At 38.6% G+C, this 25,232-nt stretch overlaps 1 protein-coding gene across 1 annotated transcript in view; it reads left to right on the top strand.

The window, feature by feature from the left end:
• STXBP3 (syntaxin binding protein 3) overlaps positions 1-25,232 on the top strand; it is a 60,612-nt gene that overhangs the window by 1,024 nt on the left and 34,356 nt on the right. Inside the window, exons 2-5 of the mRNA XM_049765709.1 lie at positions 15,909-15,958; positions 16,544-16,625; positions 18,828-18,904; positions 23,498-23,576. Of these exons, the coding sequence (XP_049621666.1) occupies positions 15,909-15,958; positions 16,544-16,625; positions 18,828-18,904; positions 23,498-23,576 (288 nt within the window). The remainder of the gene's footprint in view (positions 1-15,908; positions 15,959-16,543; positions 16,626-18,827; positions 18,905-23,497; positions 23,577-25,232) is intronic.

Genomic DNA, 25,232 nt, shown 5'->3' on the forward strand with positions numbered 1-25,232 from the left:
TTTTTGTTTTACTTTTTTTACCCACGACCCACCAGAGAGTCTCTCACGGCACACTAGTGTGCTGATTTTACTTGGTCCCCCGAGATCGGGGACCCACTTCCATCAGATCCCAACCCAGTGTGGTCAAGGAGGTCAAGAAGACACTCCAAGGGGTGTGAGTTCTCCTGCCAAGTCCTTTTGATCCCATGGGGAGAAGGAACAATCTCTTGAGTGGCCCCCTGGAGTGGCCCCATGGAGCCCAGAAACAGGTAGGACCCAGCCTGCGACATCCCCAGGAGATGCACACATGATGTCTCAGGTCAAATGCAAACGTCTGTATCTTTATTAGCAGGCTCAGGGGTTCATTAACTTTGTGCTCAACAGGTGTCTGCATTGATGCCAGAAGGAAAAAAATGCCCAATCTTTAAAAACAATTGCATGGCTTACAAGAGCACTTTTTTTATGCCACCACATGAATTGTGTGTTAGGAAGAGTTTCCAGGTTAAAAAAAAAATAGTTTTTGTTCTTGGGCCACACCCGGTTGACGCTCAGGGGTTACTCCTGGCTCTGCGCTCAGAAGTTGTTCCTGGCTTGGGGGACCATATGTGACACCGGGGGATCGAACTGCGGTCTGTCCTAGGCTAGCGCTGGCAAGGCAGACACCTTAGCTCTAGCGCCACTGCGCGAGCCCCCCCAAAAATAGTCTTAAAATCAGCTTTTATAAGAAAGAGAGGGGCTGATGCTAGTGGTGTTAGCCTTGATTGGGAGGAAACCCGGAAAAGAAGTGTTTAGAAATGTCAAAATCGTCATTCTGTGCTATTAACTTTGAGGTTTTCCCACCACCTCCTGGTGAGAAGGAGATACTGAAGTTGAATGTGGGACTAAAAGGAAGAAAAACAGATACACAGTTAGATAAACAGTTGCTGGGATCTTTATGTACATAAAAATATAATCCAAAAACCAAAACTAAGGACTTTAGGAGAGAAAGAGCTTTTGAATTTTGTTAGCCAAAGATGATAGCATTTTGAAGCAGCTGATGGAATTTCTTAGGAAGGAGAATTTTGCATTTGATTTTTAATAATATATGAAAGGTTTTTTATATTTTTGTTTTTGTTTTATTATATGAAAGTTTTTTTTTTTTTTTTTTTTTTTTTGATTTTTGGGTCACACCCGGCGGTGCTCAGGGGTTACTCCTGGCTGTCTGCTCAGAAATAGCTCCTGGCAGGCACGGGGACCATATGGGACACCGGGATTCGAACCAACCACCTTTGGTTCTGGATCGGCTGATTGCATGGCAAACGCCGCTGTGCTATCTCTCCGGGCCCGTATATGAAAGTTTTTATGTAGGTGAAAAATAGTGCCTGGCACAGAGTTTACCCACACCTAAAGTTACACCTAGCAAAAATATCAACTGCATATCTCACACTTTATAAGAATGGATATGTTTTACAAATGGTAACACATAACTAGTATAGCTACTCTATTCATTATAGTCAAAAGAACCCAAATGTCCACTGATTGTATATAATGCATACATAGCACTTGGTATGTTCATGAACCATGGATTATTATTGGGAAATGAAAAGAAATGAAGAACTTGTATGGGCTACAGCATTAATGAACCTTGAAAACATGCCAACTGAAAACCCACTTACAAAGAACCAAATAGTATATGATATCATTTATACTAATTTTCATAAATGAGTAGTTGGAGTATGGTGAGAAAGGAAAGGTTATAAACATTTGAGTGCAGGGCCTTGAACATGCTGTGCATAAATTCTACCACTTGAAATAACTTCCTGTTCCCTCTTTCTTTTAAAAATTGTTTTTGTTCTAGACTTGTTTTTCCCTTTTTCATCGAAGCTGTCACTATGATGATGGTACCACAAACATGCTTACACATCTCTTCACCCGGGGTCACACTCCTCTAATAGTGGCTCTCTCAGATTTTCTGCTTGTATCTTATTTAGTGTTCATCCACCTGACCACAGTACTCTAGAGATCACCCATGTTATTGCAGTACTAGGGATCCCATCAAGCACAGTTACTGGTACCACAGTCTAGGCATGTTTTTATTACTGGTATTGAACTCTTGCCTTGACACTTGGCAAGAAAGGTGTTTTTGTCACAAATCATCCCCCGTGCCTCTCCATGCCATTCTCTTTCTTAAGAACCTTAGAAATTGCTAATTGTGGGGCGGGCTGGAGTGATAGCACAGCAGTAGGGCTTGCACGTATCTGACCCAGGAGGACCCGGGTTTGATTTCTGGTATCCTTTATGGACCTCAGAGCCTGCCAGGAGCGATTTATGAGTCAGGAATAACTCCTGAGCACTGCTGGATATGGCCCCCAAACCCAACCCCCCCCCAAATAAATTACTAGATATCTATAAATTATTTTAAATATTTAGTTTGCTTTTGAGAAATACAAAACCTGGGCCCTACTACTTGCCTATCTACTTTCCCCTAGTATAACCTTGATGTTCATCTATTTTACATGATATACTCTTCTTTAAGTCTCCTGCCACATCACTTTGGTTTGGCCTGTTCAACTGGGAACCATCAGGACCACATCCTTACATTTCTTCAGTTGGCATGATATGCTGGGAATAGAATCTAGGGTCTGTACATACTAGGAAAGAATTCTAACCATTAGAGTCATCTGCTTAGTTCACTCTTTATATCCTGACGCTTATTCCTTCCTCTAAAATGTGCCATTCATTCCAATTCTTATCTAAATTTTACCCAGCCTTCAAGTGAATTTGGAGACGATTCCTGACAATTCTGTGCAGGCGTGGGGTAGATGGGGTGGGATGGCTGGTACTTGATCATCATAGTATCAGGAATCTAATCCAGGTTTTCTGCATGCAGAGTATGCATTTAGCCAGTAGAACTAGCTGTCCCAGCCCTGTGGCTTTCCTTTTTATTTGGCCACACCCAGAGGTGCTCAGGGCTTATTCCAGGGATCACTGTTGGTGGGATTTGACTCTTTCAAGTGGTGGAACTGAATCTGGATCTGTGGCATGCTAGGCAAGAACTATCCATTCTCACTATAGCTCAGTCCCTCTGACTTCCTTTTTTAAAAATACCCAACACTGATGTAACATTTTTTATGTTCTATCATAATTTTTCTAATTAATACTTAAAATAATTAAAATACTTAGCCTGACCAAAATATTGCTAATAAATATTTAAAAAGATTAGAAATAAGATGTATATGTGACTGGAGAAATAGTACAGTGGGTATGGCACTAGACTTGCATGTTGCTGGCAAGAGTTCAATCCCTGCTTTTCATATAGGGCCCTGAATTCAACCAGGAAAGAGCCAGGATTAAGTCCTGAGCACAGGTGGTTGTGATTAAAAAACAAAACAAAAAAATAGTACAATATATTTTCCTCCTAACTTACCTTCTACCTCCCTCTGAAAAGAAACTCGGGTTTTTAATGAATTGTTCTAGAATATTTTTTTTTTTACAAAAATATATAAATATAAAATTTGTAGGGTTTTTGGATTGTTTGTTTTAATCAGTTTTTTTTTTTTCTTTTTCTTTTTTTGGTGGGGGAGGTGGTATGGGTCACACCCGGCAGCGCTCAGGGATTACTCCTGGCTCTACGCTCAGAAATTGCTCCTGGCAGACTCAGGGGACCATATGGGATGCCAGGATTTGAACCATGGTCCTTCTGCATGCAAGGCAAATGCCCTACCTCCATGCCATTTCTCTGGTCCCTAAATTCATGTTTTTTAAGTTTCTTGTGCCATAGTAGTACATACTCCTTATTCCCCAAGAAATTCACAGTCATTGGAAAAAGAAAGAAAATATACTAAGTGCCATATTTACAGTTTCAAAATATTCTAGGGTGACAGAGAGGAAAAATGATTATTTCATTTCTGGGAGAAAATAAGGAAGACACTGAAGAAAAGGTCATACTGAAAAGTAGAATTTTGCCAAGCCTTAGGTAAATTTGAGTCATTGTTCAAAGGTAATAAAATATGTGATAGTTTATGACAGAAAAAAACGGTTCCATTTGTTTGAGTAAAGGGTTTATATTGTAAGGAACAGGGGGACAAAGGCCGAAGCTTTGGAGGTTGGGGCAAAACAGTTTAGATATATCTGGGCAGTGGAAGCCATTAAAGATGAAAGTTTTTTTTTCCTTCCTCAAAAAGTAGTTACTAGCATTTGGGGGATATTATTAAACAATGCCAAAAGGAAGTCATTTTCTTGTTCCTATTTTGAAGGGAAATGACTAAGATTTCATTAAATGGAAGTATAATGTGTAATGCTAAATGTATAACAGGATTAAATTTTTTGTCATGTAACAGCCAAATCAAAATATAGAACCTTTCCAACCAGCCCATGACTCAGTCTGGCTGGAAATCGCCACTAAATAATTTTTGTTTTCTACTTTTATTTTTTAATTATCCCAACATTGCTCAGGGATTGTTCCTATCTCTGGATTCAGGAATCACTCCTGGCAGTGCTCAGGGGGCCATTTGGGATGTTGGGAATTCTACATACAGGCCAAATGCCCTACATGTACTATTATTGCTCTGGCCCTTGTTTTTTAACTTTTTTTTTTTTTTTTTTTTAAGATTTTCAGGCTATACCCATCTGTGCTTAGGGCTTACTTCTGTCTCTATGCTCAGGAATCATTTCAGGCAGGCTAGAATACTATTTGGGGTGCCAGGGATTGAACCAGGGTTGGCCATGTACAAGGTAAATAAATGCACTACCTACTCGCTCTCTGGGTTTTTACTTTTTTTTCTGAGTTTTTTACTTTTATGTTTGAAAAACTTCTAGATCTTTCATTATAAAGTGTTTTATTTACAGATAATAGAATTTTCTTAATTTCTATGTAGAAATAATTATTACTTTGTATATCATCTTTTTTTTGTGCCGTATTGGAAGTGTTCAGGGATCGCTCCTGGTGATGCTCAAGGGTTGGGTTTGATGTGTGCAAAGAAAACCCCTTAACCTCTTTACTATTGCCCTGTACCCTATTTAGTTAATCTTAGAGCAGTCTTCAGTTCTCATGTTCCTCTTTCTTCAAATAGTGTACTTTGAAAACCCTACATGGTCTTCTCCATGCATAGTTCAATTAGCTTTAATTCAAAATACTAATCATCAGTGTTGTTCTTTCTTCTGTCCTAAGCATCCAAGTTTGTCTTAAAAATTCTTAACTTCGGGCCCGGAGAGATAGCACAGCGGTGTTTGCCTTGCAAGCAGCCGATCCAGGACCAAAGGTGGTTGGTTCGAATCCCGGTGTCCCATAAGGTCCCCCGTGCCTGCCAGGAGCTATTTCTGAGCAGACAGCCAGGAATAACCCCTGAGCATCGCCGGGTGTCGCCCAAAAACCAAAAAAAAAAAAAAAAATTCTTAACTTCTTGGGCCCAGCAGTAAGGATTTTGCCTTGTTGGTGGCTGACCCAGGACGGACTGAGGCTCCGTCCCCGGCTTCCCATATAGTCCCCCAAGCCAGGAGCTATTTCTGAGGGCATAGCCAGGAGTAACCCCTGTGTGTCACCAGGTGTGGCTCCCCCCAAAAAATTCTTACATTCTCATTAAATAACATGAACTAGAAGAAAGCAGAATCTTTTGGAATCATAATTGTGGTTTAATAATGTGCTTCCGTTTTCTGGGAATATAAATTTCTTTTCACCTGAAGTTTGTTTGATTTTGCTTTTGTTTTATTTTTCTCTTTGCTTTTTTGAACACTTTCTCATTATGAATTAATGATAAAAGCTTGTTTATTTTTCCTCATTGAAATAATACTTTTTATTATAATTTCTTAATTTCTGTTTGTATTTCTGATATTTTCTTTTGCTCCAGTTTTTTAAATTCTCTTTTATTTAGGCCAAAATTATGCAATATTTGATCTTCATTGCTTAATAACTTTTAACAAGTTACTGCTTGCAGTGCTCAGGGGTTACTCCTGACTCTGCACTCAGGGGTCATCCCTGGCAGTGTTTGTTGGAACCATATGGAATGTCGGGGATTGAACCTGGCTCAGCCATGTGCAAGGCAAATGCCCTACCCACTGTGCTATTGCTTCAACTCCCATGTTACTTCTTTTTAAAATACTTTTTGTTTTGATATCTGCTTTATATGATCTCTTATTTATTATTGCTTAAGAATGATCTTTATCTTTAGCAAATTAAAAATCTATCCCTAATATATTAAAAATCTAAAATTGATGGCAGCCTCTAATTTGTGGAAATCTTTGCTTCAGAATTAAAAGTAGTGGCAAATAGAGGTAAATGTACAAGAAACTTTATGGCAGCAGTTAGTGGCAAAATTGGAAAAAAGTGAATGCCTTTTAGGGGACTAGATTGAATTACTAGTAATTCAATTAAAAAATTAGTAATTAATAGAACTACACTTCTATTAGAAAATACTATGTAGCTGTTAAAAAGAATGTACATCATAGGAACTATAATGTTTGGCATATTTATTTAGTGGGGTAAAAGCTAGTAGCAGAGTAATGTGAATATGATTGATGATCTCATTTTGATAGTATGATTACTTAAAACAATGGTTTTAGAGAAGCCTTTTTTTTGTTTTGTTTTTTTGTTTTTTGGGCCACACCCAGCGATGCTCAGGGGTTACTCCTGGCTGTCTGCTCAGAAATAGCTCCTGGCAGGCACGGGGGACCATATGGGACACCGGGATTTGAACCAACCACCTTTGGTCCTGGATCGGCTGCTTGCAAGGCAAACACTGCTGTGCTATCTATCCGGGCCCGAGAAGCCATTTTTATACTTAGAGGATTACTACTTAGAGGAGGTCTTATACTTAAGGGATAAATTAGAGTGGGAGGCAAAGAGAACTGTTTCGTAACTGCCTTGGTCTGCTAAAAAGACTGAACTGTGCCAAAGACCATAAAGAAAAGAAGGTGAATGACAGAAGAGGCTAAGGAGATGAAATCAATAGGACTTCAATTGGGGGAGCTCATCATAGATTTGGATTCAGGTTAAGAGAGGTGTGTGTGTGTGTGTGTGTGTGTGTGTGTGTGTGTGTGTGTGTGTGTGTGTGTGTGTGTGTGTGTTACAGAAAAGTAAAGAAAGAAAAGCAAGTTTTAGAGGCAGAAAACAACCACTATTATCACATGTAAAACATATTTAGAGGCAGAAAACAACCCCTATAATCATATTTAAGGCAAAAAACAACCCCTATAATCATATTTAAAACATACTGGGTATTTTTTTTTCATGCTGGGTATTTTTTGTTTGTTTTTGTTTGGGGCTCACACCTGAGTATGCTTAGAGATTACTCTAGGTTCTATTTTCAGAAGTCACTCCTGGTGATAATTGGGGATACATACAGATACCAGCAATTGAACTTGGACTGACCACATGCAAGGCAAAACCCTATCCCCTGATCTATTTTTCTGGCTCCCGAGAAGATGCTGTAATTTTTACAGTGGTGTTTTATTGAGGTAAGAGGGTTTCCAACAGTTTCCATTTTGTATTGGTAATGCTACTTCATTCTTATAACCAGATTATTAATAACAATGTCCCTGAGGACATGAAGTCACTCCCTACCCACTCAGTTCAGCATTCTATGTTAGTATCTTAGGGTTTCTTTCCATGTGAAACATGACCTTTTGTTTCCTTATAACCAGGTATTTTAGACCATCTGATACAAGCTTTTTTCCTTCTGACTCACTTTACTCACTAAGCATGATATCCTCCAGTTCTGTTCAGATTGCTGAAAACAGCGAGATACCATCTTTTCTCATAGCTGAGTAGTATTCCATTCTGTAAATATACCATAATTTCTTTATCCACTCTCTGTTGTTGGACATTTAGGTTGTTTCCAGATCTTGGCTATTGTGAATAATGCTATGATGACAATAGATATGCATATATCTTTTTTAATGTTTCTCATCAAATTCAATCAAATCATTTTTAATATATAGTTTCCTTGAGCATCATGGTTACAAACATGTACAAAATTGTATTTCAGCCATAAAATGCACATCCCCCTTCACCAGTGCAACTTTCCCACCACTGTTGTCCGTATTTTCATCCTCCCCATCCTCCCCATCCTCTGCCTGTCTTTGAGACAGTCATTCTATTTCTTCCTCTATCATTGTTGTAAACGGGATCCAACAATTGTTAAGGAAGATGTTAGTGTAGTTATTTCTCTAATTGCACTCACCACTCTTTGTGATAAACTTCTTATCATGGGCTGGTCCTTCTGGCACTCATCTCTATGTCTCTGGGAATTATTATTATACTGTCTCTTTTCTTAAACCTCACAGATGAGTGAGACTATTCTGTGTTTATCTCTCTCCCTCTGACTTATTTCACTCAATAGAATAGTCTCCATATCCATCCATGTATAAGTAAATTTCATGACTTCATTTTTTTTCCCTAATAGCTGTATAGTATTCTGTTGGATAGATGTACCACAGTTTCGTTAGCCACTCATCTGTTGTTGGGCAGCTGGGTTGTTTCCAGATTCTTGCTATTATAAAAAGAACTGCTAATGAACATAGGAGTGCAGAGGGCATTATTGTATTGTGTTTTTTGTGTTCTTTTGGTATATCCCTAGGAGTGGAATTGCTGGATCATATGGAGCTCAATGTCCAGTTTTTAAGGAATATCCAGACTGTTTCCCAGAAAGGCTGTACTAGATGGTATTCCCACCAGCAGTGAATGAGAGTTCCTTTCTCCATGACCCTATTGCTTTTTTTATTTTTGGTTTTGGGTCACACCCGGCAGTGCTCAGGGGCTACTCCTGGCTCCATGCTCAGAAACCGCTCCTGGCAGGCTTGGGGGACCATATGGATGCCGAGATTTGAACCACCATCCTTCTGCGCTGTGCTATCTCTCTGACCTGAGTATTGCCATTTTAATGATGTTAATCCTCCCAATCCATGAACGAGCTATATGTCTCCATTTTCTTGTGTCCTCTATATTTCTTTGTTGTTGTTGTTGTTGTTCATTTGTTTTTTTGGTTTTGGGGCCACACCGTGTCATGATCAGGGGTTACTCCTGGCTCTGCACTCAGAAATCGCTCCTGGCTTGGGGGACCATATGGGATGCTGGGGGATTGAACCGCAGTCCGTCCTAAGTTAGTGCATGCAAGCCAAACACCCTACCACTTGTGCCACCACTCCAGCCCCCTCTTTTATTTCTTGAAGCAATGTTTTACAGTTTTCTTTGTATAGGTCCTTCACCTCTTTAGTTAACACCAAGGTATTTGATTTTCTGTGGTGCTGTTGTCTATTTCTATTTCTTCCCTATCATTGTGTATAGGACAGCCATTGATTTCTGTGTATTAATTTTGTAGCCTGACACTTTGCTATCTGACTATTATTCCTAGGAGCTTTATGATAGTTTAGGATTTTCTGAATATAGTATGTCATCTGCAAACAATGAAAGCTTGACTTCTTCCTTTCCTGTTTAGATGCCTTTGATATCTTTTTCTTATCTTATCTAATTGTTATGGCAAGTACTTCTAGTATATTGAATAGGAGTGATGAGAGGGGCAGCCTTGCCTTGTACCATATCGTAGGGGAAAGGTTTGCAGTTTTTCTTCATTGAGACTAATCTTTGCCATGGGCTTGTGATAAATTGCCTTATCTAAATTGAGAAAAGTTCCTTCCATTTCCATCTTGTTGAAAGATTTTATCATGAATGGATGTTGGACTATACCAAATGCTTTCTCTGCATTTCTCTGCATCTACTAATATGATCATATGGTTTTTCATTTCTCTTTGGTTGATGTCGTGTATTACGTTATTTGACTTGCGTATGCTAAACCATCCTTGCATCTCCAGAATGAATCCTACTAGGTCATAGTGTATGACTTTCTTGTGTGTGTGTGTGTGTGTGTGTGTGTGTGTGTGTGTGTGTGTGTGTGTGTGTGTGTGTGTGTGACTTTCTTTTTTTTTTTTTTCTTTTTTTTTTCTTTTTTGGTTTTTGGGCCACACCCAGCGGTGCTCAGGGGTTACTCCTGGCTGTCTGCTCAGAAATAGCTCCTGGCAGGCACGGGGGACCATATGGGACACCGGGATTCGAACCAACCACCTTTGGTCCTGGATCAGCTGCTTGCAAGGCAAACACCGCTGTGCTATCTCTCCGGGCCTTGATGAGGTGTGTTGGAGCCTATTGCCAGGTTATTGTTGAGGATCTTTGCATCTCCTGGTTTGGGGAACCATATGGAATCCAGGGGATCGAACCACAGTCTGTCCTAGGTTAGCACGGGCAAGGCAGATGGCTTAGCACTTGAGCCACTGCTCCTACCCGATTGTTCTTGTTCTTTGTGGTGCGTACCAGTCTCTGTAGCATGAGATGATATCTCATTGTTTTGATTTGAATATCCCTGATGATTAGTGATGTGGAGAATTTTTTCATGTGCCTTTTGGCCATCTGTATTTCTTCTTTGAGAAAATGTTCATTTCTTCTCCCCATTTTTGATGGGGTTATATTTTTTTTTTCTTGTTAAGTTCTGTCAATACCTTGTATATTTCATTTGGATGTTGTGTGAATAGTTTCTCCCATTCTATGGCTGACCTTTCGACCCTAGTCACTATTTCCTTTGAAATGCAGAAACTTCTCTGTTTAACGTAATCCCATTTGTTTTATCTCTATTTCCACTTGTTTGGACAGTAGTATTTCCTCCTTGAAGATGCCTTTTGTTTCAATGTCATGGAAGTTGGACTAGAAGGCATTCCCACCAGCAGTGAATAAGAGTTCCTTTCTCTCCACATCCCCACCCACACTGCTTGTTCTCATCCTTTGTGATGTGTGCCATACTCTGTGGTGTGAGATGGTACCTCATAGTTGTTTTGATTTGCATCTCCCTGATGATTAGTGATGTGGAGCATTTTTTCATGTGCCTTTTATCCATTTGTATTTCTTTTTGTCAAAGTGTCTGTTTATTTCTTCTCCCCATTTTTTGGTGGGGTTAGATAATTTTTTCTTGTAAAGTTCTGTCAGTGCCTTGTATATTTTGGATATTAGCCCCTTATCTGATGGGTATTGGGTGAATAGTTTCTCCCATTCTATTTCCTTTGAGGTGCAGAAGCTTCTCAACTTAATATAGTCCCATCTGTTTATTTCTGCTTTCACATGTTTGGAGAGTGCTGTTTCCTCCTTAAAGATGCCTTTAGTCTCAATGTGATGGAGTGTTTCACCTACGTGTTGTTCTATAGTTTCAGGTCTGATATCTAGGTCTTTAATCCATTTGGATTTCACCTTTGTACATCGTGTTAGCTGGAGGTCTAATTTCACTTTTTTACAAGTGGCTAACCAATTGTGCCAACAGCACTTATTGAAGAGGCCTTCCCTGTTCCATTTAGGATTTCTTGCTCCTTTATCAAAAATTAGGTGACGGTATATCTGGGGAACATTCTCCAAGTACTCAAGCCTATTCCACTGATCTGAGGGTCTGTCTTTATTCCAATACCATGTTGTTTTTATGACTATTGCTTTGTAATACAGTTTAAAGTTGAGGAAAGTAATCTTTTTCTTTAATTTTTTTCTTTAATCTATTTCAGCTGGCACTCTTCAGGCATGTAGGATTTGGTTGCATGCACTCTTTTTTTTTTTTTTTTTTTTTTTGTTTTTTTTGGGTCACACCCGGCAGTGCTCAGGGGTTATTCCTGGCTCCAGGCTCAGAAATTGCTCCTGGCAGGCATGGGGGACCATATGGGACGCCGGGATTCGAACCGATGACCTCCTGCATGAAAGGCAAACGCTTTACCTCCATGCTATCTCTCCGGCCCCTGCATGCACTCTTTAGCTATAGAAGTTTCTCTGTGATGATGTCCTTGATTGTTGATACTGCATTGGGGTTTTCTTCCTGTGTCTCTGGGACTCCAGTGATTCTTATGTTGAGTTTATCAAAGACTTCCACTTTTATCTGTTCACATTCTTTCAGGACTTCTCCCATTGTCTGATCATTTGTTTCGAGGCTCTTTCCCAGTCTCTTCTGTACTATGGAGTTGTTACCATCCAGCTCACTGATTCTGTCTTCAGTCGCTGTTACTCTATTGGAGAGGTTTTCTAGTGAGGATTTCATTTCACCTACCAGGTTTTTCAGCCCTGTTATTTCAGTTTGAAGTTTTCTTATTTCTATCCTCAGGTCCTCTTGATTTTTATTTATGGAACATTGAATTTGTTCCATGCTTTCTTTGAGTTCTCTGAACATCTTCCATATTTCTTCTCTAAAGTCTTAGTGGTTAGTGCTTTTTGGGTCATTGGAGCTTCCATCTTTGTTCTCTAAGCATTGTGGGGCCCTGCGTTGTTTCCCCATCGTGGTAGTTGTAGTGTGATGTTTTCTATATCTGCTGGCATTTCTTGAGTAGGAGGAGTGCTTTTCTTTATCTTTGGCTTGGACTCCATTTTTCACCTGGGTGCCACCAACGTGGCTTCTGTGTCCTAAAACCTCCTGCTCTGCTTCCTGATGCATTGTTGTCTCTGAATTGGACTCAGTTGCTCTGGATCCCCACTTTGGGCTTCCGTTTCTCTGGAATGCATATATCTTTGCCAATCAACAATTTTTAAGTACACAATGAATTTTAAATGTAATTTGAAGTATCTACTAAGTATCTAAGAAGTATCTATCTAAGAAGTGTCTAAGAAGATAAAAATATTAGTACAAATTTCAGAAAAAGGAAATTAATATGAATTTAAGTTAGAGAATCTGAATGATCCATAGAAGGCAAGGATTTAAGTGAAGCATAGTACACAGAAAAGGTTATCTTTCTCAGTTCCATATAGAGACTATTTTTCAGTGCTGGTGTTTTTTTCTATTTTGAATATGATTTTCACATTGCTAAGCTATTATTTTCTTAACTATAATGCATACGTTATTTTCTATCTTACAGACTTTTCTCTGTTGCTTTATAGTTTCTCTAACTTAAAGTAGTTGTGTAGGTATGTTTTTGCTTATACTATACACTGTTTTGTCCTACTCTACTTTTTCCTAAGTTCCTATTTCCTCTTTAGCATTACAGTTTTAAGTACATTCCCTTTAGTACTTAGAAACAAAATGAGTAAAGATCTAGAAGTTGTTACTAATAGTTTATTTTTCAAGTAGCATTTGGACCAGTAAAATCAATTTAGAGATTAGAGGGAGGCTAGTCGGTATACGGTATCTAATAGTATATTTGTTTTGTTTTGTTTTGCTTTTATTTTTGGACGACATCTAGCATTGCTCAGGGGGTATTTCTGGCTCTACACTAAGGAATAATTCCTGGTGGGCTTGGGGGACCCTATGGGATGCCTGGGATCAAGCCTGGGTTGGTGGTATAGAAGGCAGATGCCCTACCCACTATACTATTGCTCTGGCATTAAATAGTATACTTTTGATTTTATTCCATAGTCAAGACTTGGTATTAGTGGAGCTAGAGAGCTAGCTCAGTGATCTGAGTGCATGCTTCATTTTGGAGTGACCATGATTCAGTCCCTTGAACTGTGAACTAAGCACTGCCAGGAATAACCTCCAGCATCACAAAGAAGCAAACAATGTTTGTGGGAATTTTGAGATGGGTATTGACATAAACAGAAGGTGTGCTTCTAGAAGATGACTCTTAACAGCAATGTGAAAATGCTTAGAAAAGATAAAGGAGGGGCCAGACACAGCTGGTAAGTCACTTAATAGAACCTGGAGTGCAGAACTTGGAGTAACCCTTCCTTGAGTGCTGGGTGTGGTCCATTAAAAAAAAAAAAGACAAAGTTCAAGGCAGAAAGTAGGAAATCCAGATAAAGAACAGTAATTTTAGTGAAAGGATGAGAATCAAGGCAGTGTTCGTGACCGTGGTAGTCATCAGGAAGAATAATACTACTTTTAATCGAATGTGGTGGAAAGAGTAATTAAATAACCAGTGTTTATTGGTTAAGAAAATGACAAAACTCAAAGTAATAAAGAAGTATAGAGCGATTTTTAGGACACTGTAATCTTCCTTTATATGGTGTATAAACAAGAACTATATGACCAAGTGAAATCTAAGAAGAGATGTAAGATGTATTATTTTTATTACTATTGGTTTGGGGGCACACCCCACAGTGCTCAGGGGTTACATCTAGCTCTGAGCTCAGAAATCACTCCTGGCAGGCTTGGGGGACCATATGGAATGCCTGGGATCAAACTGCTCAGCTGCTTGCGAGGCAAACTCCCTACCTGCAGTGCTATGTCTCCATCCCATAGGTGTATTTTTTTTTTTTTTTGGGCCACACCCGGCAGTGCTCAGGGGTTACTCCTGGCTGTCTGCTCAGAAATAGCTCCTGCCAGGCACGGGGGACCATATGGGACACCGGGATTGGGATTCGAACCAACCACCTTTGGTCCTGAATGGGCTGCTTGCAAGGCTAATACCGCTGTGCTATTGCTCCTGGCCCCATAGGTGTATTTTTTAAAAAACTTTGTTGGCAGTGATGCTGGGGATTGAACCCAGGGCCTCTCACTTTGTGACATGCTCTACCAACAACACTCTCCATACTGTGATATAAAATTTATGAAAATTTAAGGACTGCTGGGAGTTGGAGGAAACAATATTGGCCGAACTGCTCCGTTCCAGTTAGAAGATGAATTAAGTTTAGGGAATCAAATGCATAATACTGCAATTATAGATAGCAAACTGTGCTATATATTTGGAATCTTAAATCTACTTAAATCTGAAGTAGCTTATCTTAAATAAATTTGAAAGTTTCTATATTTGGATTCTTAAATCATCCTAGCAAGCACATATATGTACTTTAAAACTTTTAACATTTCAAGGGCCAGAGCGATAGCACAGCGGTAAGGCCTTGCACACAACCAACACAAGATGGATGGTGGTTCTAATCCTGGCATCCCATATGGTTCCCTGAGCCTGCCAGGGGTGACTTCTGAGCAGAGAGCCAGGAGTAACCCCTGAGTGCTGCTGGGTGTGGTCAAGAAAACAACAAAAAGAGATGAGCCTTTTTTTTTTTTTTTTTTTGGTTTTTTGGGCCACACCCGTTTAACGCTCAGGGGTTACTCCTGGCTATGTGCTCAGAAATCGCCCCTGGCTTGGGGGGACCATATGGGATGCCGGGGGATCGAACCGTGGTCCTTCCTTGGCGCTTGCAAGGCAGACACCTTACCTCCAGCGCCACCTACCCGGCCCCAGAGATGAGCCTTTTTGTAATAATAGTAATGATAATAGTTTCAAAAATTTTAAAGTGTACTAGTTTAAATATACTATGTAAATTAGGTTTTAAAAACATGAATTTTTACATATAAATTAATATGTATAGTTTTTGCATAATTTAATACATTTTTATATTGTCTATTTACCCAGTCATCTTGAACCTTTTATGTATTTTATCATTTTTAAAAAGACTAGCTCTCTCGGGCCTGGAGAGATAGCACAGCGGCGTTCGCCTTGCAAGCAGCCGATCCAGGACCAAAGGTGGTTGGTTCGAATCCCAGTGTCCCATATGGTCCCCCGTGCCTGCCAGGAGCTATTTCTGAGCACAGCCAGGAGTAACCCCTGAGCAACGCCGGGTGTGGCCCCAAAAACCAAAAAAAAAAAAAAAAAAAAAAGACTAGCTCTCATAAAAATATGTATATATATATATATATATATATATATATATAATTTATTTAACTTGAGGACTGGAGGGATAAAACACAGTGGGGAAGGTGCTTGCTTTGCACAGGGCCAGTCTGAGTTTGATCAAAGGTACAACATAGTCTTCTGAGCACTGCTGAATATGGCCAAATTTTTTTTTAAAAATTTTATTTTTCCCCTTCCTGTTGTTATTGTTGTGATGTATGAGACCATACACTAGTTAATCACATCAGCAGTGTATCCGTCTGAAGTTTCATTCAGTGATGGGGATGGTGCCAGGGTTGGAAATCAGTATCACACCTACAGTGTAGGTGTGCAACCACCAAGCTATCTGCAGACCATTTATCTTTTTATTTTTGCTTATATATTATTTTATTTTACAGAGATAAAGTCGTCAGTGTTTGATGACTGCAAGAAAGAAGGTGAATGGAAGGTAGGATTGAATGTTTTGCCTTTATGATAAGGACCTAAATATATTGTTTTTTATACCTATAGGGCCTGGAACTAGCTAGTATTCATATACTAGCTTCACCACTTATTCTAGGGCTTCTATGACCTTCTCTTTCATTATTTATTTAGTGAAAATCATAGTGTCTTATTGGATAGTAGTAATTAAGTAAACTAACCTATAGAAAGTGCTCAAACAGTATTTGGAATAATTATGATTTTACAAAATTTAAGAAATTTTAAAAATTTAAGAAAATGTTATTATCAGTGTAGAACACATATAAAAATGAACAGGGTTTATGCTTCAAATAGAAATGTTCTTATTTGCCTTTTTTAAGTATAATGTTATATGTGTGTGTGTATATATATATATATATATATATATATATATATATATATAAATTTTCATACATATTGAGAGAGTTAATTTTCGGGTTATGCAAGTTGAAAGATAGGTTGAGATAATTTTGCCGACATTATAAATGATGAGTAATTTTAATGGATAAAATTCTGTACTTTGTGAATTCCTGACAGATACTTATACTATTTCTTATTGTTCATTCACTTTAAGATAATGATTTTAGATGAATTTACCACTAAGCTTTTGTCATCATGCTGCAAAATGACCGATCTTCTAAGTGAAGGCATAACTGGTAAGTATTACCAGTGCTTGTTCTGAAAACTTGCTGCTGACAAGGCTTGACAATGAAGAAATTCCAGCTGGAAATTTTATTTATTTCTGAGGATTTAAAAAAAATGAACTCGATAGCCATGATAATTAGAATGAATAATCTCCTTTTCTCTGTTAATTTTTCTCTCTGCTGAAACATATTGCTTTTGAGTAAGACTAATATAAATTACCTTGTAGAGCCAGTTCTTTTCAGTTTTACACTTACTTTTTGTTGTGTATATAAAATTCTATTAACTGCTTAATGTTTCTATTACCTTTTACAGGTAAAATTATAATTATTGGGAATAAAGAGAAAAGTTAAATTTTCCTTGAAATTATATTTATCTATGTTAAACCTGGATTTTACTAATTAAAAGTAGGAATGAGATAATGATCACCATATTTAAAAACAAAGTCTAGGGGCTAGAGCCACTGTTCAGTAGGTTGGGCACTTATTTTGCATTTGGCTGACTGAGATTTCTTCTTAAGCACCACATATAGTCCCCCTGAGTCCTGCCATAAAGATCATTGAGTCCTTAAGTGTAGATAGTGAGAGGAGAGGAGTAAACTGAGCACTGTTGGCTGTGGCCCTGAAACAAACAGACTCACTCCTTATAAGTAAAACTATTATAAACATCAAACAGTAGTTTTTATTGTTGTTATTTTGGGGCCACACTGGTGGTGCTTTGCTCTACACCCAGGAATTACTCTTGACAGGGTTGGGGCACCATATGGGATGCTAAAGGGCCGGAGCGATAGCACAGTGATAGGATGTTTGCCTTGCACACAGCACATTTAGGAAGGAAGGTGGTTCAAATCCCAGCATTCCATATGGTCTCCTGTGCCTGTCAGGAGTGATTTCTGACTGCAAAGCCAGGAGTAACCCCTGAGCACCACCAGTTGTGACCCAAAACCAAAAATAAATTATAAACAAAGCCTGGCAGTAGATTCCCTTGATATGAGACTAAATTTTTTTTGAGACTAATTGTTTTGTTTTGGTGTTGAACCACACCTGACTCTACTAAGGGGTTACTCCTGGCTCTGCACTCAGGAATCATGCCTGACAGGCTTAGCAGGACCATTTGGGATATCTGAGTCAGTTCTGTGTAAGGCAGACAACCTACCTGCTGTGCTATCATTCAGCCCCCAATATTAAATTAATTTTAATTCTTTCTGGGTCCTTTGCCAACTTGAAAGTTAGTTTTCTTGATATGTACAATTATTTTTACTAGTATTATTTTTAATAATATAGTTCTGATAGTTAATTTAACTATTTAGTTGTAATATTAGCTAATTTTGTCATCTCAATTTTAATAATAAACAATCGAGTAAATTATGGCGATATTTCATGATTGGAAAAATAATTTGATTGAAAAGTATTATAGTAGTTAAACATTTATAACTGGAGTTTGACAGGTCAGTATTTTATTCCTGTATGTTCTACTTTCTGTGCTGTGTAATTTAAACAAGTCATTTAGCCATGTTCTCTTTGTTTTGGGACCTACCCATGTAGTTCTTAAGGATTATTCCTGGCTCAGTAGTTGGGTCACTCCCAGTGGTGTTTGATGGAACCACATTAGTGCAGGGACTTGGACCTGGGACTCCTGCATGCAAAGAATGAACTATAGCTGTTGAGCTCTTTTCTAGGGCCCTTACTTTTTAAGCTTCAGTTTCATTTGTTAAATATTTGTATTATGTAATTATTATTATATTTGATTTAATAGCTAATTATATAAAATATATAGTTAACATTTGGTTTCATATTTATATTCTTCTCCTAAATTTTTGAACGAAAAAATCCACTTTCACACCAAAGATATAGCTCAGTGACAGAATGCTTGCTTCACACACACAAAAATGCATGTTTTAATATTTAATATATTTTCTTGCTTTTTTTTTTTTAATGGAATATGATTAGTTTATGCTGGTAGGCCTAACTATAAAATAGCACTTTATCTTTTGTTGTCATGGTAGAAAGAGATCTTAGTCCAGGATTCAGCTTCAGGAAAGATGTATTTTCAGAACTGTTAAATTTATCATATGAGGACAGATGTAAACATATTTAAATATGTTTAAACCCAGGAATGTAAACGTGTTTCCTGTTATTATAAATATGAAGTAAAACTATTAATTTAAAATTAGTTTTCAAAATAATTTTAAATTAAAATTGAACTTTTTTTTTCAGTTGTGGAGAACATTTATAAGAATCGAGAACCTGTCAGACAAATGAAAGCTCTTTATTTTATCTCTCCAACCTCCAAGGTAAGAATTTTGAGTCTTTAAAAGTACATCCTTAAATATTTTTACTGCTACCTGAGTTTATCATAAAGTAATACCTTTTATTAGAAAAATAATGCCATTAATTAGTTTACTTAGGAGAAAATTTCTGTTTTATGAAATTGTTTCATTTGCAGTCTTCTCAATGAAACTGTGTAAGCGAAAGATTTACTTCTTGTATTTAAATGTAGAATTTAGGAAGCAATTAAATTTAAAAAATATTATCTTTGAATAATATTCAATTGTAGTTGGAAATATATTTAAAAGACTTTAATTAATCCTTTATTTTAGTCTCTTTCTTGTAGTATCTGTATAAAGTGCAAATATAAGTGTGTATAAAGAAAGGGTATATATGTATATTATATCAAGCATATTTGTATAATTATGTTAAAGGAATTCACCCGGGCCCAGAGAGATAGCACAGCGGTGTTTGCCTTGCAAACAGCCGAACCAGGACCAAAGGTGGTTGGTTCGAATCCTGGTGTCCCATATGGTCCCCCGTGCCTGCCAGGAGCTATTTCTGAGCAGACAGCCAGGAGTAACCCCTGAGCACTGCTGGGTGTGGCCCAAAAACCAAAAAAAAAAAAAGGAATTCACCTACCATATTTTTTGCTGTATAAGACGCACCTGACCATAAGACACACATAATTTTTAGACGAGGAAAACAAGAAAAAAATATTCTAAAGCAAATGGTGCAACTTGAGATGCCATCAGGAGACAGTGGCTGGGAACTGCGAGGCCGATGTATATTTACAATACGCCAGTCCACAGCTGGTTAAATACTTTTACCTAACTTTTTTGTTTATATCAGAAAATAAAAAAAAACATTTTTTAAAATACTTTTTTGTTAATATAAAAAAGTCACTGCAGCGATCAAATAGTCTTTTTTTTTCTTTTTTTTTTTTTTTTGGTTTTTGGGCCACACCCAGCGGTGCTCAGGGGTTACTCCTGGCTGTCTGCTCAGAAATAGCTCCTGGCAGGCACGGGGGACCCTATGGGACACCGGGATTCGAACCAACCACCTTTGGTCCTGGATCAGCTGCTTGCAAGGCAAACACCGCTGTGCTATCTCTCCAGGCCCTCAAATAGTCTTAAAGGAAAGAAAGCACTATATGTGATGGGGAAAGTGCATTAAATTCGTCGCTTGTACCGTGTGGTATGTCTGCACAATAAAGGGGCGTAACACTGGATTTCAAGTGGTTAATATATGCTCTCCTCCCCTGTACTCAGGCTTCAGCTTCAGGTGTCATTAGGTCTATAAGATGCATAGACATCTTTTGGGGAGGGGGAGTGCATCTTATGGTACAAAAAATACAGTAGTTTAGGATTTTTTTTTTTTTTTTGGTTTTTGGTTTTTGGGTCACACCCAGTGGCGCTTAGGGGTTACTTCTGGCTCTGCCTGCACTCAGAAATCGCTCCTGGAAGGCACAGGGAACCATATGGGATTTGAACCCCCGTCAGTCCTGGATCCGCTGCATGCAAGGCAAACAAATGCGCTACTGCTGTGCTCTCTCTCTGGCCTGGTAGTTTATAATTTAACTATGATCTAGTTCATACTAAGCCAAAATTTCAGACCATGTATTTTCAATACCTCCAATGACTTATTTCCATTTAGAACAGTGTTTCCCAGGGTGGGGATATGTTCCCTTTTGTCCTCTTCTAGGAGACTCATCCAGGGCCTGGTGGCTTTAGGTACATTTCCAGAGTGCACAGTGTTATTTTTTTCCTAAAAATAAAAGAGTAGAGGGACTGAAGACATAATACAGTAAGCTGGGTGCTTCCTTGCATGCAGACAACCTGAGTTTGAGCTCTAGCATCTCATATGGTTCCTTGATACTGCCAAGCTTGCTTTGCATGCAACCAAACCGGGTTCAATATCCAATCCCCCATTTAGTCCCCTAAGCCCTGCCAGGGGCAGCTCCTGAGCACCAGCCAGGAATAAACCCTGATCATCACTGAGTGTGGTTCAAAAGCAACAACAAACAAATTAAAGGAACAGTAGGGCAAATAAATTTGGGAACCTCTGACCTAGAAAATTTCGGGTTTGGGGCCACACCCAGCTGCACTTAGGGATTACTCCTGCCTCTGTGTTCAGAATCACTCCTGGAAGGCTCAGGGGACCATATGGGATGTGGAGAATTGAACCTAGGTTGGCCTTCTGCAAAACAAATGCACTACCCGCTGTGCTATCTCTCTGACCTCTGACCAAGAATATTAACTTGTCTCTTATTTTTGTTCTTGCAGCACCAGAGAATCTAACCAGTACATTACACATACACTGTGCTTCTCTATTGAGCAATTGTGTCTAGCCTTCTCAAATGTTAATGTGGCAATATCACTTTCTAACTTCTAGCTCTAATTCTAACTCTAACTCTAGCAAATTGGAGTGGGGGTAATTGCTAATTTAGGAAGGACTATTGTCATAATAATACTTCAATTACAATTAAAATAAAATCCTTGGACCAGAGCAATATTATAGCAGGTCAAGTGTTTGCTTTATATGTGGCCAACCCAGGTTCAATCACCAATACCCCATATAATTCCCTGATTACTGCCGGGGAGCATTAACGAAGAGATGTGGATGAGACTTACTTCCTCAGAGTTCTGAGTGCTCTAAGATTAGGATAAGTGAATTCCGAGTCCAGCATCAAAAAGTAACAGATCTGAGTAAGAGTTTAACTTTAAGAGCTCTCTGAACCCCAGAAGAAAGATCAGTTCAGAAGCTTAGTTTGCCCATAGACCTACACCCCTCAGGAGGAAATTCTTTGCCTTTTTCTTGATGTGACACTGTTAGATGAAGATAGTCGTTATAGAAATATAAATTAATAGCTTAGAAGGTCAAAGTGGAATATCAAAACAAAACCAAAAAGGTGATGGAAATTCTGGGAGTAAAAGATAAGATACTTGGGCCCGGAGAGATAGCACAGCGGCGTGTGCCTTGCAAGCAGCCGATCCAGGACCAAAGGTGGTTGGTTCGAATCCCAGTGTCCCATATGGTCCCCTGTGCCTGCCAGGAGCTATTTCTGAGCAGACAGCCAGGAGTAACCCCTGAGCAATGTCAGGTGTGGCCCAAAAACCAAAAGAAAAAAAAAAGATAAGATACTTGCAGGATAGAGTTGTGAGATCTGGTAGAAAGATATATCTAGGAATTCCAGGAAGAGAAAAAAAGAACACAGAAGATAAAATTATATTCTTTATTCATTTTTGCTTCCAGTCCCAATGTATCTTTAAAACTACCAGCATTACTGCAAGAAACTATTTCTTTACAGTTCTCCTTACAGTCAGTCATCTGCCAATTTCTGGAACTTTCATTCTAACCTTGACAGTTTTTTCTCCTAGTGCACTGAATCTTGCTTCAGCACTTCTCTTATATTTTTAGTGGTTGCAATATTTATGTAGTAATACTTTATGTATATCAACTTCTCAATTCCTTGAGAAATTATCTTTTAGTAGTCTTCTGTATTCCTTTGGTATTAAAATTACATGATCCTTTCTAGATCTCTTCATTGCAAGAATAGTACTTTTCCTTTTCTCCTTAAAAATAGTTCTTTCTGGGCCCAGGGAGATAGCACAGCAGCATTTGCCTTGCAAGCAGCCGATCCAGGACCAAAGGTGGTTGGTTTGAATCCTGGTGTCCCATATGGGGACCCGTGCCTGCCAGAAGCTATTTCTGAGCAGACAGCCAGGAGTAACCCCTGACCATCGCCGGGTGTGGCTCAAAAACAAAAACAAAACAAAACAAAAAAGTTCTTTCTGAGTCCAGAGTGATAGCACAGGGGTAGGGAGTTTGCCTTGCACTTGGCTGAACCAAGACAGACTCAGGTTCGATTCCCAGCATCCCATATGGTCCCCCAAGCCTGCCAGGATCGATTTCTGAGCACAGAGCCAGGAGAAACCCCTGAGCGCTGCTGGGTATGCCCTACCCACCCCCCACCCACCCCCCCGTATGCACCCGGCAGGAGTTACTCCTGGCTCCAGGCTCAGAAATTGCTCCTGGCAGGTACGGGGGACCATATGGGATGCCGGGATTCGAACCAATGACCTTCTGCATGAAAGGCAAACACCTTACCTCCATGCTATCTCTCCGGCCCCCAAACCAGTACTTTCTTACACATGGCTTTTTTTGGGGGAGGATGGGGGGGTTGGGCCACACCCCTCTATGCTCAGTGTATACTCCTTTTGTACTCTAAATTACTTCTGTAGGGCTGGGGACCAGATCGGCTCAAACCCATTTCTGCCTTGTACAAGGCATGTGCCCTACCTATTGCGCTATCACTGTGACCCAGGACTCACTGTGTTACTATCACTGTGCAGATAACCTAGCATCAAATAATTATTTTAAGGATTAAACTTTTGGAGTACTAGTACAGTAGATAGGGTATGTACTTTGCTCATAGCTGATTTGGGTTCAACCCCTGGCATCCCATGTGGTACACCAAGCACTGCTGGATTAATTGATGAGTGTGGCCAAAACTATGCAGTTACGTTTTTATCATTGACATAAGATAATTTTAGTTTTTTATAAGGTAGCATATTTGGAAGTATATTTTAGTATATTAATTGCTAATTTTTTTTAAGTCTGTAGACTGTTTTTTGCGGGATTTTGCAAGTAAATCAGACAACAAGTATAAAGCAGCATATATATACTTTACTGACTGTAAGTACCTTTAATAAGTGATTACTTAATAAATCTATTACAAAGTATATACTTTATATAATATTCCACTTTTGGTAACTTCATTGAATGTTTAATTAGACTATACATAATTAAAAATTAAATTTTGTCTATCCTGATTCATCTTAAGGTGATAGAAATTAAATGATTCCAGCCTATTTGGATGAAAGGGGTGGAGTTTGTTGGGGAACGATCGCCCTCCAATTCTGTGTTGATGATGTGAACAACTTTATTTTAAAGGAATTGCACCCATTGGTATTAAGAGGGCATTGAAATCCCTTCATGCTATATTCCTTTGCTTGGAACTCCTTTGTTTGGAGTTCTCCAGGGCCACACCTGGTGGTTCTGGGCGTAGGGTCTGCAGTACCAGGAACTCAGGGCCTTGCACGTGCTAGGCATATACATATATATTCTACATATCTCCAAGCCAAAGAATAATTGTTTCAAATCAAAGTTTCAAGTTTATAATCATAAATTTATAGTTAAAAATAAGACCCTTGGGAGGGCACAGCAGAAACTGCCATATGTTTGGCAAATGTTAAGAGAAAAAAATCTGTCATGCTTATCTTAGATTGCTATTTGTTTAAATAGAAAGCAGCTGAAAGTCACAGAGAACTGAATAGCACGACAGTTTTAGTGGGAGTATTCCTCAGAACCTAACACTGCTAGGGACCCTACCCCAAACAAAAAGAATCAGAGAGGTCCAAAGACGTAGATAGTAGATTTTTACATAGACACATATAATAAGTAGATTGCTACAGGATGAAAGTTCTATTTTACAGAGTTGATCTCTGTTCTTAGATTCCTCTTTAAATATTTTTTCCCTGTAAATTACTATTTATCTCATCCCTTTTAATATATTACAATTTAAATTTTGTCAGACCATCAATTCTTGCCTTGCCTTGTGAGGTCATGAGTTCTATCCTTCTTGGCACTGCCAAAAATTCATATTGTATTTATTATTTAAATTGCCTTATTACAGGATTTCATGCTTATTGAATTGATAAAATTTAATAACTATAAAGCCTTTTTATTTAAAAAAAGTGTAAGAAATCAAGGCTAGCAAACATGTTACTCTAGGAGCCTGTTTAGTAGAATAGTGAAAGTGAAAACAGATGAGCTCTAAGTTATAGAGCTTGTTGGACTAGTATTAGAATTTTCTAACATTTAAAAAATGCTCTGTAATACAAGAAAAAGTAACAATTTTGTATGATTGCAATGTAGATCATTTAGTTGCAAAATTAGAACTACTACTATAACTTAAGAAGTCTTTTGTTGGTTTGTTTGTTTTAGGATCACATTCAGAAATCACTCCTGGCAGGCTCAGGGGACCATATGGAATGCTCGGGATCAAACCCTGGCTGGTTGTGTGCAAGGCAAACCCCCTACCTAAGCTATGCTATCACTCTGGCCCTGTAACTTATGAAGTTATGAAAGTCCTTTAGAAATTTAGTAAATTATGAAATTGGACATGGTTTTTCTTTCTTTCTTTTTTTTTTTTTGTAGTCTGAAACATTAGTACCTCTCCTATAATAACTTATCTTAGGAAGTTAGCGATTAAGGTTCTTGCCTTGCATGCAACTGACCCAGATCCGATTTCTGGCATCCTATAATGTCCCTTGAGTACTGCCAGGAGTG

The sequence above is a fragment of the Suncus etruscus genome, chromosome 19 (genome assembly GCF_024139225.1).
Source record: "Suncus etruscus isolate mSunEtr1 chromosome 19, mSunEtr1.pri.cur, whole genome shotgun sequence".
NCBI classification, from domain to species: Eukaryota; Metazoa; Chordata; class Mammalia; order Eulipotyphla; family Soricidae; genus Suncus; species Suncus etruscus.